Genomic DNA, 18438 nt, shown 5'->3' on the forward strand with positions numbered 1-18438 from the left:
TGAGTTCACTGTACTCAAATGGCCTCCACAGACACTCAATCCAATAGAACACATTTGGGATGTGGTGGAATAGGAGATTCACATCATGGATGTGCAGCCAACAAATCTGCAGCAACTGCATGATGCTATCATGTCAGTATGGAACAAAATCTCTGAGGAATATTTCCAGTACCTTGTTGAATCTATGCCACAAAGGACTAAGGCAGTTCTGAAGGCAAAAGGAGGACCAACCCAGTGCTAGTAAGGTGTACCTAATAAAGTCGCCGGTGAGTGTACACTGTTTGCTGATTATGTACATGCACACAAACATGCAAGTGTGTTTGTAATTATAAACCCATTATTTCTGTTTTTGTTCATATATTATCACATTTTATTTGATTTTAATTGTGGTATATCTTTTTTTACTATTCATATAATGTTCATTCAGGATTTAGGGGGGGGGATTTTTTAACAGCTTCACCCATCAAGATTCACTCAAAACAAAAAAAATCTTTTCATAATTAAAAAAAAAGTTTTTTTTTCCAAATCACTTCCTTTCTTCTGTTGAAAATAATAGAAGATACAATTTAGTGTTCAACAGAAGCAAGCAAGTCATAAAGGTTTGCAACTATGTGCACTTGAGGGTAAATAAATAGTGAGCAAATTTAAATTTTTGGGTAAACTATGCCTTTAAGATTACAGTTAGCAAAACTATTTTGACTAGATGGAGTTTGACTGCCACCGTGTGTTCATACTATATAAACTACATTAAGGTACATCATTCTCTTCTTTAGACGAGTGCAATAAATGTGGGTCAAAAACGATATGGTTGACCTTTTCCTGCTTATTCATAAATTCATATTTTCTTGGATTAGTCTATTATCTGGGGTCACCACAGCGGAATGAACCACCGACTTATCCAGCAAATGTTTTTGCCCTTTCAGCTGCTGCCCATCACTAAGAAACACTCACACACTCTCATTCACACACATAAACTACAGACAATTTTTGCTTACCCAATTCACCTGTACAGCATGTCTTGGACTTGTGTGGGAAACTGGAGCACCCGGAGGAAACGCGGGGAGAACATGCGTACTCCACACAGAAATGCCAACTGACCCAGCCGAGGCTCGAACCAGCGAGCTGTGAGGCGACAGCACTGTCTACTGCGCCACCACGTCGCCTTTTTCTGTTTATCCATTTTGCTATTTTGACTACATGGAGTTTGACTGCCACCTTGTGTTCATATTTGAAGAGTTCAGATGCAAAAACTTCTAAATGCCATCTGAAAAGTTTTACTAAAATAAGCATTTTTGGCAAGCTCCTGTGTGTATGTTCAGTAACTTTTATGGCAAAAATAGGTTCTTTGCATTGCCTTTAAAGTGAAATAACGGAACAAAAATATTGGAGGCTAAGAAAAAATGCTCATTCTAGGAGAGAATTTCAGATGGCACTGAACTCTTCATATGTAGTCTATTGTTATCTTGACAATGTATACGTTAGTCTAGAAGTGCAAATTCCCAGCAGTGGGAACACATTTAAGTATTTCTGTGCTAACTATAAAATATAAGTATAAATTACCTGACATCAAAATACATACAGCTGCCTTAAGAACATTTTTTTCTATCAAAACTAAAACATTTAATAAAATCTAAAACATGTCTTACCTCTGCATTAAAGTATTGCTGTAATAAGTAAAAATATGCTAACCTAATATAACACAATAAAAAAATAAATAAAATTATCAGGGCAACACGGCCTCACAGCAAAAAGGTTGCTGTATAAATAACATAACTAGCCTAAGTTAATTAAGCTGTCATAATCGTAAGTTAATTAATGCTTTAATAAATCTAGAAATGCAACAATTTATTTTAATTAAAATTAAATATAAAACAACTATCATAAAACATTTACATCTGCTTTGACAAATCGTAAAATAAAATTATATTTATTTTGAATTATATATAAAATCATGACTAAATCATAAAAAGAAAACGGGTTTTAAAAATGTAATATACATTAAAATCTTTTTAGTGTCATACATAATGATAATTTAAAAATATATATATTTTTTAATTAATGTATTTTTTACGTATTAAAGCAAAACACACTGTTATGATCCATGCTGGAAAAAAGTTAATATTTTAAATATATCATTGGTCACATAAAAATCTTTGATATTGCTCACTTTCAAAAACACGCAACTGACAAACACTTTACATATATTTCAAAATAATAAATGAATACAAATGCAGTATAATCATCACTGAAAAAATCACTTATTTGTTTATTTATTAATTTATTTTAGCATAAAAGCCAAATACAATCTTAATAGCATTACTTATTGATTTTATTTTTGAATCCCAGCAATTAGCCTCCTTAATTAATTATTAATTAATTATTTTCTTATTTCATCATTTAATTCAGATGCTAAACATTTAATTTAGTTTACCCATGGGCTTTTTTTTTATTGAGTTTTAACAATACAATCATAATCATGACATTGGATGACATCATGTACAATAATAAACTAGGCAACAATGAAATTTAAATAATAAGAAAATAAATAATGATAATAATTAAATAATTTTAAAAAACAAGGTACAGAGGCAAACAGTTAAATTAAATGACAATCACAATGTCCTTATGAAGTTTCACAGTTTTTACACTTTTTTACTGTAAACATTTTGAAATGTAGTAATTAAACAATTTAAGTCGCAAATAAAATTGTGTAAATTAGGTAACGAAGAAGAAAATGTACATTTATAAATATTTACCCATAAAAATAAATAGATTGCCTATACATTCCACCTATATATGTTATGTTTGTCAAGAGAAAAATAACACACATAAAAAAATTTATGTTTAATTTACATTTTGTTGTAAAAAACAAACAAACAAAAAAAAAAGAAAGAAACAAACAAACAGATAAGTCGGAGCAAAAATCTGCGTCATGACATCACTTCTCTGTCGCGAGCACGTTGTGCACGCGCAGGTCTGTGCTGTAAAACAGGAAACGGCGAGAGGCGTTAGCAGCAGTTAATTATTAGCCTGTTGGCTACCACAGCTACACACAGAAACAAACCACAGCAAAGCCTTTATCTGAAGAAGCCAATAAAGACTATCGCCTGCCCGGTCGATTGGTTTCATCGGTGGGACCGACATGTCAGAGACGTACGGTAATGACATTTTTGTTGTGGTTAGCGCTTACAGTTAGCTAGAGATGGCGCGTGCGTGAGAGTGAGCGCGCGTGTTGTATCAACATCACCAGCAGGCAGACGATTTCTGACTTCAGACCTCTAATTTTTCTCAAATGTCGATTAGTACGTGAAGTGTCAATCACAAGTGCTTAGCCATGCTACTGTCATTCTTGCTGGCCGAGACTGTCTGTAAATATCAGGTAAATATGTGTTTATTGGGTTAATTTCCACACTCTCAGATGGGCCTGTCAGATAAGCAGTAGGCTTGTGATGATGCCTAAAAATTATGCTTACGTGTAGACACAAGCTGATAAACGTATTCTGTAAGTCCTGGTTATGCCACGATTACGATGTTTCAAACCATCATATAACGTACTTAAATGTTTACAAAGCTTCTTCGTTTTATTATTATTGCTTTCAGCTAATTAATAAAAAAAACATCTCAATATTAAACAAGTAATATAAATAATAATAACAACAGATCACACGTGTTTTCTACAGTTCTGAGATCTGTAAACAACCAGAAAGGTGAGGGGCGCGGCCCGCTCTCATTCAGCCAATCAGAAATGTCCTCTGCTTAAAGTGTTATGATATGCTAAAATGCTTTAGTTGCCTGGACTTTTGATTCGCCCAGGTTATTCTATTAATCAGTTGAATCGTTTGAATCATTCACTTAAAGAGCTCATTTTAGACTAATTCAAATTGTGCAAAAACAAAAGTTGGGACAATGTAAACATGACAAACTATTAGGTCTTTGGTTACTCTGAATATGACACATATTTGGCTGAAGTAGTGGCAGGGTAGAGGGTTTTTAAAAACATTGAGGTCAAGTTGGTTTTATTTTCACACATTCGTTTGAATATAACTTGTGACACCGTTCCTATATTGTTTACCATGCTACTTTGAATATTCGGTCAGAAATAGCGTGCGAGTATGACTTCGAAACAACATTAGCATTATTTAATTGACTGTGAACAGTGATGTACTTTGATAGTCTTTAGCAGATAATATGATTTCCCTATTTAGAATTAGCAAATAATACTTTCCTGAAAATATAATATTAGGTAGAGGATCAGAATGTTCGAATATAAAAACAACTTTACCTTAGTTTTAGAAACTTCATCTTTAACTTGAATCCTCTTTATTTCCTGAATTTGGTTTGAGTGCTGTTTTTGAATCATCGTTCTTTTGTGAATGCAGTTCAGTTAAGGACTGTGATGACCAAAAACTAATCTGTTGAATGTGAAGTTGAACATAAAAGAAAAAAAATAACGAGAGCAATCAATCTGGGGTGCGTTTCCCAAACAACAACGTAACTCACGGCTGAACTATCATAGTACGATACATTGTTTGGGGAAAGAACTATGTAGTGACGAGTGTTTCCCAAAACGCAAAGTTTCTCTGTCGCAGATCCATCGCTTGAACCATGTTAGTTATAACGTAAAATGCCCATAATGACGCTCTAAACGGGGTGGAGTAACTACTTCTTTACAGAAGAACCCCATAATTTCTTTGTGCAAATTATATTGTTTTACAAAAACACGCATTTAATCCAATATTAGATTTGCTAAAAACATGCACTAGCTTTCCATATTAACTGAAATATATGTAAATGGCAAATATAGGGTCTATGTTTTTCTTTACAAATATTATTGAGATTATGACATATCCTATTCTAAAACAAATCACTTACAAAAGCCAACACGTATTCTAATATCATATATAAATCATATGAATAAATAAATAATGAGGCGATTTTATTATAAAATGATTTTTTTGTAAATATTAGGAAATGAAAAAGAAAATCCTAATTTAATAATAATATTAATAATACTAATGATGATCATGATGAAGGATGATGATGATAATTATTATTTTTATTATTATGTATTATAAATTAAAAAAAATCATAATTTAATAATAATAATAATAATGATGATAATGATTATTATTATTATTAAGTATGACATTATTTATAAATATATTTTTTTAACTTTTACAATTTGACACCTGTAAACCACAACAGAAAGTTCTAACCAGCAGGCCCATGTCATATACAGTACAGATACTTACTTAAATAACCTATAAATTAAAACGTATGCTTTTTGTTTTCACAAGCTTTGGAGACGTAACATAAATTCCGCTTTTAAATAAGAAGTCACCTATAGCTTTCACCATGAGGCTGTGTTCAAAATAACATCAGTGTTTTCAAAGTGCACTGCTAAGGGAGCACAATTGTAAACATGAAGATCACTAAAACTGAACTGTAAAAATAGTTTGAAAGCAAATTACACCTAAGAGAGATGACCTTAATCCTTTTTTATTTTTAATAATTCCAACTTTGAATGTTTGAATGTTCTAAATGAATAGAGCATAGGGGATAACTGGGAATAGAACTAAACTTTAGCTCATTATACATTTATTAACATTTTTTAAATATTCAAATTCTAGATTCACAGATATTATTTTTGACACATTATTTAAAATATGTGGATGAAAAAAAAATCTGTTTACTTTTTTTTTTGGTGTGAAAATTTTAGCAGGGCAAATAAAAATCTCAAACACTGGCCTGATCTGGCAAGCAGAAAAATTCCTTAGTGTTTAACCCTGAACTTTACCTCAATAAAGTTTATTTATTTATTTTTCACTTCTGATTTGTGCCACTTCCACATCTGATCCTAAATCCGATACAGGTCAGATGTAAATACAATGCAGCATCAGTTTGAACGTTCAACTTTCATTATAATTCAGTTCTTATTGCTGTCAATCCGTAGATTTAATATACTAGTATTTCTTTGGTGGCTCAACGAAAAGTCAGCATGTTTTTGTGTGTCATTGAATCATTCACTCATTCATTCAGCTTGTTTGTTAAATGTTAAACATCGGTCACAATTTGAATGCACATTTTGGCATAATTTTTGCACATTCATGGTCCAATCTCCCTTTTTTGATATTGTTTTGAATGAGATTTACACAACAGCCAGTTTCATTTAATTTTTATTTGTGTTAATTTCTGCATTTGCTGAGATGACTTTGCAGATTTTATATTTTATTCGAAGAATGAAAATTCATGAGAAGTATGTGATTTAATAGGTGACTAAATGTCCCGTAGAATAGTTAGTTAAACTATAAAAGGTTGTTTCTGCTATGCTTTTTAAAAAATTTTTAAGCAGACTATTTAAAAAAAATAATGCAGGTTCCATACAATTTCTTCATGTTGTCCCAACACAAAAAGATTAAGTTTACTTAATTATTTTTACAAATTTAAGTGGATTGAACATAAAATTAAGTTGTCCCAAACAAAACTTAAGAAATTAATGTTGGTTCAACTCATATTAAATAAGTAGTTTGAACAAGCATAAAAATTAATTTTTCGAGTGTAACTTTAACCTGTTACATTTTAATTTCTGTCTTTTTTTATTTCAGTTGCGAGTTAGTATATTTTAAAACAGATAAAAATGTGATATAAACTTAGAATTGAACAAATTAGAATAGCAAGAAAGCCTATAAAATTACAGTTTCCAGGACTTAATTCTCAGTTTTGAGAAAATGTTAGAATTCTGTTATGTAAAATCACAATCTTGCAATTGTGACTTATTTTCTCTGAATTGAATTTATGGGAGTTAAACTCGTAATTGCAAAAGTCAAAATTGTGAGATTAAAAATCACTGTAGCCTTTTTTTTTTCTTCATTCTGTGGGGGTAACAAGCTTCTCTACAAAACAGCTAAAATCACTAAAGTCGAGTTTCAATAGAAACTTGACATCTGTGGTTTAAGGATTAGTTTGTTTCTTTGCGGTGACTCTGCATGTCACTTCCTTCATCAACATCATGCATCATTGCTCTGCATGAACTGTGTCTGCTTTGTTTCATTTTTACACACTGACAGAAAAGTCACTTATGCAAACAAGTACCTCTTGCCTTCGCTGTGGCTAACATTGATACATTAAAAAGGGAATGTTCACTGGAAGAGGTACTGTGTTTTCTTTACGTACCTGGATGGCATTATTTTTAGGCTCTCTAGTAATAATCATTTAATACCTATTTTTCTTGCTTTCTTAATCCACTCTAATTTGTAAAAGCCTATAATTCACTCAAAAATGAAACTAGTATCTCATTTTAAAAATATTACTGAATATAAAAATGCACTATTCGCTCTTTTTGTTGTTTGGTCATTGTACAAGTACTGCAGGACTGGATGGCAGAGTAACAAGTAGTGAGCGGGTTATTTTTTTTACCCAGATTTACTTGTTTACAAACTCTCAGCTAAAATTGAAAAATAAGACCAAATTACTTGAGATATACTGGTACACTGTATTCAAGTGCATCAAAATGCATTTGAATTATTCTGCTGAAGATCAGAAGTCATTAATAAATCTAAAATTTACATCAGAACAGCTTCACAAACAATTTACACAAACATTAAACGGCACCTATGGTAAAAAAATCTACTTTTCAAGCTGTTTGGACAGACATATGTGTAGATATATTGTATAGACATATAGGGGTGATATAAACACACCCAGTCCTTTTTTTTTTTTTAATTTAACAACATAAAAACGGTGGACCAATTAGAGTGGTTATCAGACCGACCGCAACTTTACGTAGGAGTGCGGCCCCCCTGCCCACCGAATTGATTGACAGCTGCACGTATTAACATGTCCCAGTAGTCACGTGCATAATCATACCAACAAGACAGGACGAGCGCAACCCAACCGGGAATAAAAGGTCTGTTCAATTAGCTAGATTCATCAATCATCATCAAATGTGATCAAGAGTGAGTTTTACAAGTTTAAAATGTTTTAAATCAGTGCACGTGTGTAATGAAGTACCGCGATTTACTTCAGCTTTACTTCATCAGCACAACCGCGTGTCAGAACAATTATAAAGGAAGATGCTTCAATCCCGGTTTGTGGACGTTAAATCAGGTTTATTTTGTAGATTAACATAACAGATATTCATACAGCAGTGAGGATTAACCTGTATCCTGTCACATTTGCATGCAAAAAGAGTGCAAAGCTAAACCCCCCCCCCCCTCTCTCTCTCTCTCTCTCTCTCTCTCTCTCTCTCTCTCTTTGTGTGTGAGAGAACTTTGTAACGACATTGTGTGATTCATCGATGCAACTGCACAACAAATACTCATTGGTAAAGTTCTTACTGTAGTATTTCTCACAAACGCTACATGAGATCTGCTTCCTTTAAGTCTGTCTGTTATCTGACGCAGCCGAAGGAGGAGATAAAAACACGCAGAAAGGCACGTAAAAACGGTAGGCGGGGAGGACTAGCCTTAAAGGCGCAGTACAACAAAACCGCCTCCTTGTACAAAAATGTATCAAATAGAGTCTTGTAAAAGGTATAATGAAAAATGTGATGGGTGTTTTGAGCTGAAACTTAAAAGACACATTCTGAAGACGCAAAACACTTATATTAAATCTGAAAAAAGGGGTTACCTAGATGCCCTTTAATTCTGCTCATATTTCATAAATGATGTACAAAAATGTAAATTTGCTCACTATTTATATACTTTCCTTCAAGTGGTTTCAAACCTTTTTGAGTTTTGTTATTCTGTTGAAAACAAAATCAGATATTTCCATATAAAAAAAAAAATTCTTTGGTTGCAGTTTTCTAGCTTTCTTCAAAATATTTTTATTGTTTAACAGTTTAAAAGATAGTTAAACTGGTTTGGAACAAGTGAAGGATGAGTAAATTATGACAGAATTTTGCAAACTATTTAAGTTGACAAACTATTCATTTGAATTCAGTCAAGTTTTCATCAAAATAGTGTAACCCTTAAGTGTGTGTGTGCGTGTGTGTGTAGGCTTGTATTTTACAGAATTTCAAAATACTCAAAAATGTATCTGTCAGTGGTTTCAAACAATTATATTTGATTTACCAAAGTCACACAAGTGCTTTTCCCCCATAAATGCAAAAAATGTAAAATAAAATAAATCATTTTTGTTCTATAGTGAGCCGACTCATCATTTTGATTAGCATTGTTTTGGGGTTGTGCAGTTTACTTCACAATTAATGTTTTTATTATTATTCTTATTATCATTTATACAATGTTAACCATGTTAATTTATATTTGATTGTTCAATTTTTGTACTAGAATACTGTTACAGTCCCCAGAAAAGCATAAAGCACTGTTTTTTTTACTGTTTATTTTGCTTGTAGTTTATTATAATTTATGCAGATCCACTGCATAGAAAAATACATATAATTTATGCAGATCCATTGCATAGATCCACTAATTGATCTATATGAATAAAATCTTTTGAAATAAAGCTAGTTTATGTCATATCTCAATATATATCGCAGATATAAACAAAAACAAAATATTGCAATGTAAGATTTTTCCAATATTGTGCAGTCTTACTCGCACCATTTGGTTTGAAAGTTTCCTCAAACAGTTTGAGTTACCTTAACTTACTGGGTTTAGAGATGCAACGATTAACCGATTCCACTATTAAGCTCACTTTAATTATTCATGGTTAATTAGTCGTGAAGGCTTCTCAACACCATGCTTCTGCACGAAACAAAACTGTTCCACCTTAGCAAATTTTATGCCAACTGTGCGCACACGTTTCGAGCTTGTACACCGAGGCTAATACCCACGCACACTGCATTAACTATGTCTGAGGCTATTAACTAAGGGACGTCCACATATTGCATCATTTGTGCACGCAAAGTTTGTTATTTTCAATGGAAATTGTAATTTGCTTGTGTGCATATTGGGAGCGACTGACGCGCACATGACGCATCACATCACGCTCCCGTTTTCCAGGTACACCTAGTTGAAGGAATGCTGCGAGCGTACTGCGAGTCACGTGACAAGAACTGACCGATCAGCTTCATATTTTCTATGAAATATAAACATTTCTACTCCAAAGAGAAAAAAATACAAAGTGAAAATACCAAAAAATGTTGAGGTTCAGCAGTCTTTGACTACGTTTGTTCTCTTAAAAAGGAAATACTTAGCTTATATGTACTCTAAGATTTACATTAGAGAAATGCAATTTTTTTTTTTATTCTTATTTTTATTTATTTATTAATTGTTGTGTCATTTATTCATTCATTTTCTTGTCGGCTTAGTCCCTTTATTAATCTGGGGTCGCCACAGCGAAATGAACCGCCAACTTATCCAGCATTTTTGTTTTACGCAGTGGATGCCCTTCCAGCCACAACCCATCTCTGGGAAATGTGTCATTTATTATCAGTGTAAAATGAATACTTATGTTTAAATGCCAAAAAAATGTTTTTTTTTACTTGTTTTTAGGTCTAAAGAAAATCTGTTTGTTTTTATTATAATTATTAGAGGTGTGAACTTACACTGGTCTCACAGTTCGGTTGCAATTATGTCATCGATTTGGTTAAATTCGATATCTCAGCGCATCACAGTGCATTGACGATGCTTTCCATACACAGTTTTATATTTTCTTCACAGCACAGCACAGCAATTTTTGTATTAAAATGTATAAATATATTTATATACTATTTGTAATACAATTCTGTCTTTTAATACAAACAGTCAGATATATAAACTGTACCTTTAAAAACTCAAGTACAGGCACAGAACAACATGAGCATTTATAGCAAATAAACAAATATAAATACCCCGCTCGCTTTCTGAGCCTTCTCTAGCGAGTTCTTAGTCCCCTATGATTGGTCACGCGCTCAACAGAAAGGGCTGCGATTGGCTCTAACGCTCTGGCGCTGTTCACCGACGAGTGACACTGATAAACGTCAGTGCCGATCAGAGCTGATCCATGATAGACGCAGTGGAGAAAACTCTGCAGACATGCGCTCGTGTCTGTATCCAGAAGTATCGCTGTAACAGCCAAGAGGAGAAGAACAGTCACGCTAGCAGGTCAAATGGGCCACAGTGAGTGAGAGAAATGGAGTTTACTTTCATTTTCTCAATCACCGTGAAATAGGGGCTTCTGCTGTAAATGTCAGTGAAAGACTGTCCAGCAAACACACACAGTGTATTGTCCACAGTTTCTGGGGATTTTTTAAGTAGTTGGAGCGTTGTAAATACTCGTGCTCGCTCCCTCACCATAGTAAGCTACGGCGACATGGCGCATATGAGATAAATGACGTCAATAGATAATAACCGGTTATGATTATTACTGAACCGATACCGAATTGTCCGCATCTGCATCGCGGTGCACCAAAGAAACAATTAATTTTGACACCCCTAATTATTATTATGTGCTGCATTATTTGGTTACTGAGCAGCAATAAATAACACTTTAAAATATAAGGAGTTTTCTTGTGATTTTCTAAACTAGTAGTGTTTTGAAATTAATAAATGCATAATAATCTTGATAACCGTAATTATTCCTTAGACTATAATCATGCACCCAAAATCTTTAATCGTTGCATCCCTGATCAGGTTTTATAGTATGATTAAAGTTCATTCCTAATGCAGACAATTGAGTGCAGTCTTGTATATGCATTTAGTAGTTTTACATCACATTATTATTGTAAAATGGGTATTGAAAGCAGTTTCATATTGGTGTTTCAGTGATCTAAAGTCTGTTTTTAATAGCAGGGTGCTCTGTTGGGAGATATGAACTAGTATGACATTTGTCAAAGTGCACAGTGTAGCAAATATTTTATCCCAGAATGTAGAATAATGTTTTAGAATATAGAAAAATGTCTTTCCCAAAATAGTAGTAGGAGTACACCGTTTGATATACATTCATTATTGTAAATGTAGCCATAAAGCATGTGTGGCTCCTTTAAATCACCGGTTGAAGACATGTCGTTTGTCTGAATATCGACTGATGTATTTGTGCTGTAGGTCATAAAATATTCATGTAGTTAATGTGGATGCTAGTTTCATGTTGCAGAAATCTCCCCCTCACTCGCATCTCTCCTTTCACTTCTTCAAGCCCTCATCAATCCCCTGTGAAACCGAGGCCCGCCGCTTCATTGTACTTGGCCTACAAATCACCTTTCCATGCCAGTGGAGAAAAAAATGGCCATCCTGCCCTGGCAGTGTTATTGCTATTCTATGGCACATTGATATCCAACGCTCGCTTGAAAAACGCCACGCTGATAGTAAACTATAATACTATTACTAAATGTTTTCTTAACGTGTTTTTACTTTAGCCATTGTCATGAGTTATGAGTAGACCCACACGGAATCTGTGTTTGCAGAATTTCGCAGATTTCCACAGATTTTTAGCCCATATTTGATACTGTTTATTTACTTAAATGTGTGTAAAATTATATTTATTCAGTTTTTTTTAAGTCATTACTGTAATATTACTGACTAATATGAAAATACTCATATGATTTGTTTACCAAACAGTTTGTAAAGTCATATTTGCTGTCTTTTAGTGGAGATATATAAGACACTTGCTTTGTTTACCAAATAAAGTGGATCTAATTGGGTTTGCATTGTAAACGTTAAATAAAAGTTAAAAAGGTATTACTTTTTATTTCATATATTAAGGTTTTAGTTATGATACTCCCAAAATAATTCTGCATAAGCCGAAATAGCAAAAAATGTCAGCAGATTCCGTCTGGCCCTAGTTATGAGCTATGTCTCCATCACCCTGCATTAATGTGCATTTTTATTATTGTATGTAATGGAAAAGAAAGTTTCTCACTGGAATTTTCTACTTGAGTTGAATAAATTTTTTAACTTGCTCGGAAGACACAAATGTGGTGAATTACGTGAGATTGGTGCAAACACCAAATATGTAGTTTTCGCTGCCTGGCAGATTTTCACCTCTATTGTGACTAGCTGGGTTTCAATCACCCACTATTACTGCACATTATTAATTATCGTGGGAGAAATAAGTGATGTAATGTCAAATCTTGTAAAGAAATCGTCCAACTTGCAGAAAGTTTAATTTACTTGAGGTGATTTTGGATTTTTTTGATGAAGGGTTATGAATAATGGGAGATAGAAATGCATTTGCTGAAAAAAACTTGATGTAGAAAACAATACACCCACATGGCTCTATTATGATTGCCTTGTTTACTGTTGGTTACTAGGTAACCAATACTAAATTCAGCTGCTCTAAAATTCCTTTTAAGGCAAGTCATTTTGCTCAGCGGCCATCTTTGAAATGCCTTTTGGGCAGTATGCTTGGGCATTCTGTTTGAATGGGGAAACATACAATTCTCCAAAACTGTTTGCTAAACTTATGATAAAGGGCATCCGCTGCTGGATAAGTTGGCGGTTCATTCCGCTGTGGCAACCCCAGATTAATAAAGGGACTAAACCGAAAAGAAAATGAATGAATGAATGAATGAATGAATGAATAAATATAAATAAATGGTTATTTTATTGAAAACTAAAATATAACCATATAAAGGGGGGGGGGGGGGGGGGGGTATGGGGTGGTTTGCCCAGGGTGCCATTTAAACTAGAACTGCCACTGGCCTTGTTACACATTATCATCCTCTGAATAATACCTCTTTCAATCGTGCTAGTTTTCTGAAGTAATTCCCAACTTTGGTCTTGATAGCAAATCTCCTCCCAAAATGACCTCGTTGTTGACCAGTTTGTGGGCATTCATGTTTTTGAGAGGACTGACTGTACATTGCAATTGGTTCATGCAGATTATAAAACCAAAAAACATTTAAGCTTTAAGTGGATATATTTCTTGTAAATCAATATTACTGACCCAGAGGTTTTGTAACAACTGCAGAAACTATCAGAAAAACACATCTGGTCCGAGCACCACTCCTGGAGAAATGTGAGTCTTTATCGATCGATGATTGGCTCCTGTACTAGAAGGTGGGGTTTCACATTACAATTTTCCCCATTCAAAACCATATAAGTAACATGTCTTGTGCATTCTGTAGTCTTTGGCTGAGTTCACACTTAATGGGAAGAGAACATATGCTTCACGTCACTCGAGTCACTATAAAGGCATAGATTTTTCTAGATTATTGATGTTCTTACATATAGTCATTCATAAATGTAAATTGTAAAACATGTGCAAGTACGCTGTATCAAAAATGCCTGATTTAAACTGGGTCCCTTTTTCATTTCCCCTTAAAGTTCATTAAAGGGAACTGATACATCTCACACATGTTAGATATAAGCATCCAATTATTGTCTTTCATTTCCTGAAGTGTCAAAAATGATGTTTTTAAGGTGGTAGTATCTGTAGCGATTGGCTGTGAATGTTTAGCCACCTATTAGTTTTTCCATGATGATGAGCTGAAGGTCATGTTGTGAGAAAGCACACACACACATACTGAAGACCAGAAATAGCAGCCATTAGCTGACTGTCTGAGTCTGGACCACTTCATTTAATATGATTTATTATGCGTAAATGTCATGTTGGAGTGATTGTGGAAATCATTTATTCCACGAAGGTTCTTGCAGTTTTTAGCTTTCTCCATTTATGATTGAATATTAATGATATAGCTGTACAAAAGGATGATGGGTTTAGAACAGGGCAATTTTATTAGTTTGTTATGGGGGCCAGTTCATGAAAAGCATCCCAAACGAAGGGCCGGAGAGATATGACTTGCAATATGAATGATGAGTGATGACACAACTGCATATTAGAGCCCATATGTTGTATTTTTGCTCCTTAAGACACCCACGTTGGCTTTTTCTACATTAGAATGTTAATATTTTGTATTTGAAACTACATAATATCAGTGCATTGTACAATAGGCTTTTTTTAATAAACATTCAAATGTTGTATGTCAAAGCACAACAAAAGCAGTGCATTGCTTCAGTAGGCTTCTTCTACATTCAGACACATTCATATGGTTGAACTGCATGACATTTATGTATGCCACAGTTATAGATTTTGGTTGTACGATTATAGTCAGAAGAATAATCATGGTTTTACGTCTAATGTAAATTTAAGCTTTATATTAGCTAAGTATTTAGATTAACTGTTGTTATCATCTGCGTTCATAATTTTAATAATAATTGGTCTAACATATCTTTTGTTTACATTGCACTGAAAGCCACGCACAACTCTCACCGCTACAGCAGATGTTTTCTACTGCACGAGCCTGGAAAGCCGCGAGCGCATCGCTCCGCTTGCGCGCGCATATTGCATTCTTACATTAGAAACAACGAACATGCGCGTGGTAAAGACGTAATATTGGAACGACCCGCTTCTATAGTTAATCCAGTGTGCGTGCGTATTAGTGTATCAGTGTGCGGTGTACAAGCTCAGAACTTTAAACTAGCGCACAGTTGGCATAACTTTATTTAGTTGCAGCAGTTTCGTTCTGTGCAACAGAAACGCGGCGTAGAGAAGCCTTTCGATAAATTAACCGTGATGAATTAAAGCGCAGTTAGTGAAATCGGCTAATCGTTGCATCCCTACTAATGATATCAAATGTGCTAATGTACAAAAGGCCATTTCTACAAAGACATCCAAATGTTTTCAGCTGCTCGAGCCACTCACTTAATGTCAGGTGACTCACGCTCTGTGCAGCCTTCAACTGCAGCTCGTGCTGTATTGAACAGATGCACATCACTTCATTACTATAATTACTATATTTACTGTATACGGCCGTTTTTTGACTGAACTAGATTTATTTTTGATGTCTTGGTCACACTATTTGGAGGGCCCGAACAAATTGCTTCGGGGGCCGAACAAATGGTGAACAAATGCCAAATTCCTCCATCAGAGATGAGACCTTTTATCAAGGTTTACATTTTAAATAAGTGGCAAGAGGAGTGGGATGCATTGGAAAATAATGAATTACATGAAATACAACCTGAAATCTCAAAAAGAATTTTTAAGACTCAATTTGATCAAGTGATTTTTGCCAGATGTCGTATTGGACATACAAGATTAACTCAAGCCTTTTTACTTAAAGATAAAGACCCCACTCAATGTTTGTGCTGCACAACTCCCCTTACTGTAAAACACATTTTACTGGACTGTCCTGCTTTTAATGCTTTCAGAAGACTTTTTTATGAAATGAACTCTCTTAAGAACATTTTAGCAAAGTGACACCAGAATTTTTTTGTAATTCTCTCATGTATTAACACTAAAAATCTTATTTAACTTGTGGATTCATTTTTTGTTGTTCTTAATTGTTTATTTATTATTGAAATGGAAATAGCTATGAAAATAGCCTTGGTTGCTGACATGGCAATAAATAAAAAAACACATTACATTACTGTCTATACACACTTTAAAAATTTATTCCTGTTGTCCCAACACAAATCGATTAAGTTAAAGCAACACATTTAAGTGGATTGTAAATAAAACTATTAACTTTCCCCCCCAAAAAAACTCAAGAATTGTGTTGTGTCAGCTCATTTTAAAGGAGTTTAAACAAGCAGCAAAAAACATACACTGTAAAAATGCAATCCACACAATCGATTTTAACAGCAAATAGTGCTCTAGGCTAGTTTTTCGATAGCAGACGACACTCTAGACTAGTTTTTAAGAGCATTTTTATTTAAGAGTTTTTATATGTACACTCAAATGATCACGAGACAGAGTGCTTGTGTGTTTAACTGAGTCATGTAGTTGGCTTTAATTTCACAAGAGTAATGTATACACAACACACTCATAATTTGCTAACACCTTTTCTAACTAGATATCAGCCTGCTGCTATGCTGAAGCGTAGGTGTTTATAGCTCCACCCTCTTTTGAAAAAAGAGCTTGGAGCGCAATCTCATTTGAATTTAAAGTGACAGTCACCAAAATGGCACAATTTGGATCAAAGTCTAAAAGGGGCAGTTTCAAAGACTTATAAAAATATTACTTGTGTGGTATTTTGAGCTGAAACTTCGCATACACACTCCTATACACTCATGTAATGATGCATGTATTGATGCTGAGAATTATTTGAAGCACAGAAGTAATTAGGATTCAAATTGCATTCAAAATTCAATAAATATATTTTATATTATTATTATTATTATTATACATTAATTCATTAATTTATTTTCTTTTCGGCTTAGTCCCTTTATTAATCTGGGGTCGCCACAGTGGAATGAACCGCCAACTTATCCAGCACATTTTTTACGCAGTGGGTGCCCTTCCAGCTGCAACCCATCCCTGGAAACATCCATACACACTCATTCACACTCATACACTACGGTCAATTTAGCCTACCCAATTCACCTGTACGGCATGTTATTCTACTGGGGGAAACCGGAGCACCCAGAGGAAACCCACGCGAATGCAGGGAGAACATGCAAACTCCACACAGAAACACCAACTGACCCAACCGAGGCTCGAACCAATGACGTTCTTGCTGTGCGGCAACAGCACTACCTACTGCGCCACTGCGTCGCCTATTATTATTATTTTAAATATTATTATGTATTAAAATAGGTAACAGCATGTCAGCGCCAATAGCCTAGTGGTTAAGTGTGCCACCATATAGCACTGAGGTGCTGACAGTGACCCTAGTTTGAGTGCCAGGTCGAGGTCCTTTGCTGATCCTATTTCCCTCCTCCTACTCCACACTTTCCTGTCTCAACTCAGTTGTCCTATACAATAAAGTTGAAGAACTTAATTATTTAAAAAAAAATCACAATGTTAGTGTATTTAGTGTGTTTTACAGGCCCCAAACATTCTACAAATGTGAATTTTTGTCATGTATTACAAATGCTTCTTGTGTGCCATTATTATGTATTATTAAACCTCTACATTACCATTCACTGTGAGTTTGTACATGATTTGGGAAAAGCCTGAAGCACTGTCAGCCTATAATGAGCAGTGTTGGTGTGGTTTTCCGTCTGCTGTCTTCATCTTTGCACAATCAGCCCTGCCGCACAATAGCACAGATATGAGCCATCTGCAGTTTAATGCATGTTTTAGACAGTTACTTGGCAACTCTTTTGGGAAGAACATTACATTTCACAAGATTGGCTTAATTGTTCAAAAGAAAGCACGTCTCAGTTGGACGGACATAAGAATGAAGGAGAGCTTCAGTTCAGTCAGAATGAAGCATATCTGGACGGCCCAGAGCTCTGAACGACATCCAAACCACCCTTTAAACGTGTTCTCAGAGCAGCGCAACAGCCTTATTGATTTCCTTTCTTCTTCTCTCCCTCTCGGTTTCAGATTTCCTGTTCAAGTTCCTGGTGATTGGCAGCGCCGGGACTGGGAAATCATGCCTCCTTCACCAGTTCATAGAGAACAAGTGTAAGCCCATATTAATGTCTCACTCGCACAAAGACTTGAATTAAAACATGACCTTTAATTCTCAAAGCGTTCAGTGGAGGCATTGAATGTTAATTCTTCATGAAACCGGAGTAGCTTTACATGCTTTTATACATGAATAAGGTGATG

General features: G+C 34.5%; 1 protein-coding gene across 1 annotated transcript in view; it reads left to right on the forward strand.

The window, feature by feature from the left end:
- The first annotated feature begins 2984 nt into the window (after positions 1-2984).
- Positions 2985-18438, forward strand: part of rab4b (RAB4B, member RAS oncogene family) — a 40787-nt gene continuing 25333 nt past the window's right edge. Inside the window, exons 1-2 of the mRNA XM_056473243.1 lie at positions 2985-3158; positions 18211-18291. Of these exons, the coding sequence (XP_056329218.1) occupies positions 3143-3158; positions 18211-18291 (97 nt within the window). The 5' untranslated portion in view covers positions 2985-3142. The remainder of the gene's footprint in view (positions 3159-18210; positions 18292-18438) is intronic.

This window comes from Danio aesculapii, chromosome 15 (assembly GCF_903798145.1).
Source record: "Danio aesculapii chromosome 15, fDanAes4.1, whole genome shotgun sequence".
Classification (NCBI taxonomy): Eukaryota; Metazoa; Chordata; class Actinopteri; order Cypriniformes; family Danionidae; genus Danio; species Danio aesculapii.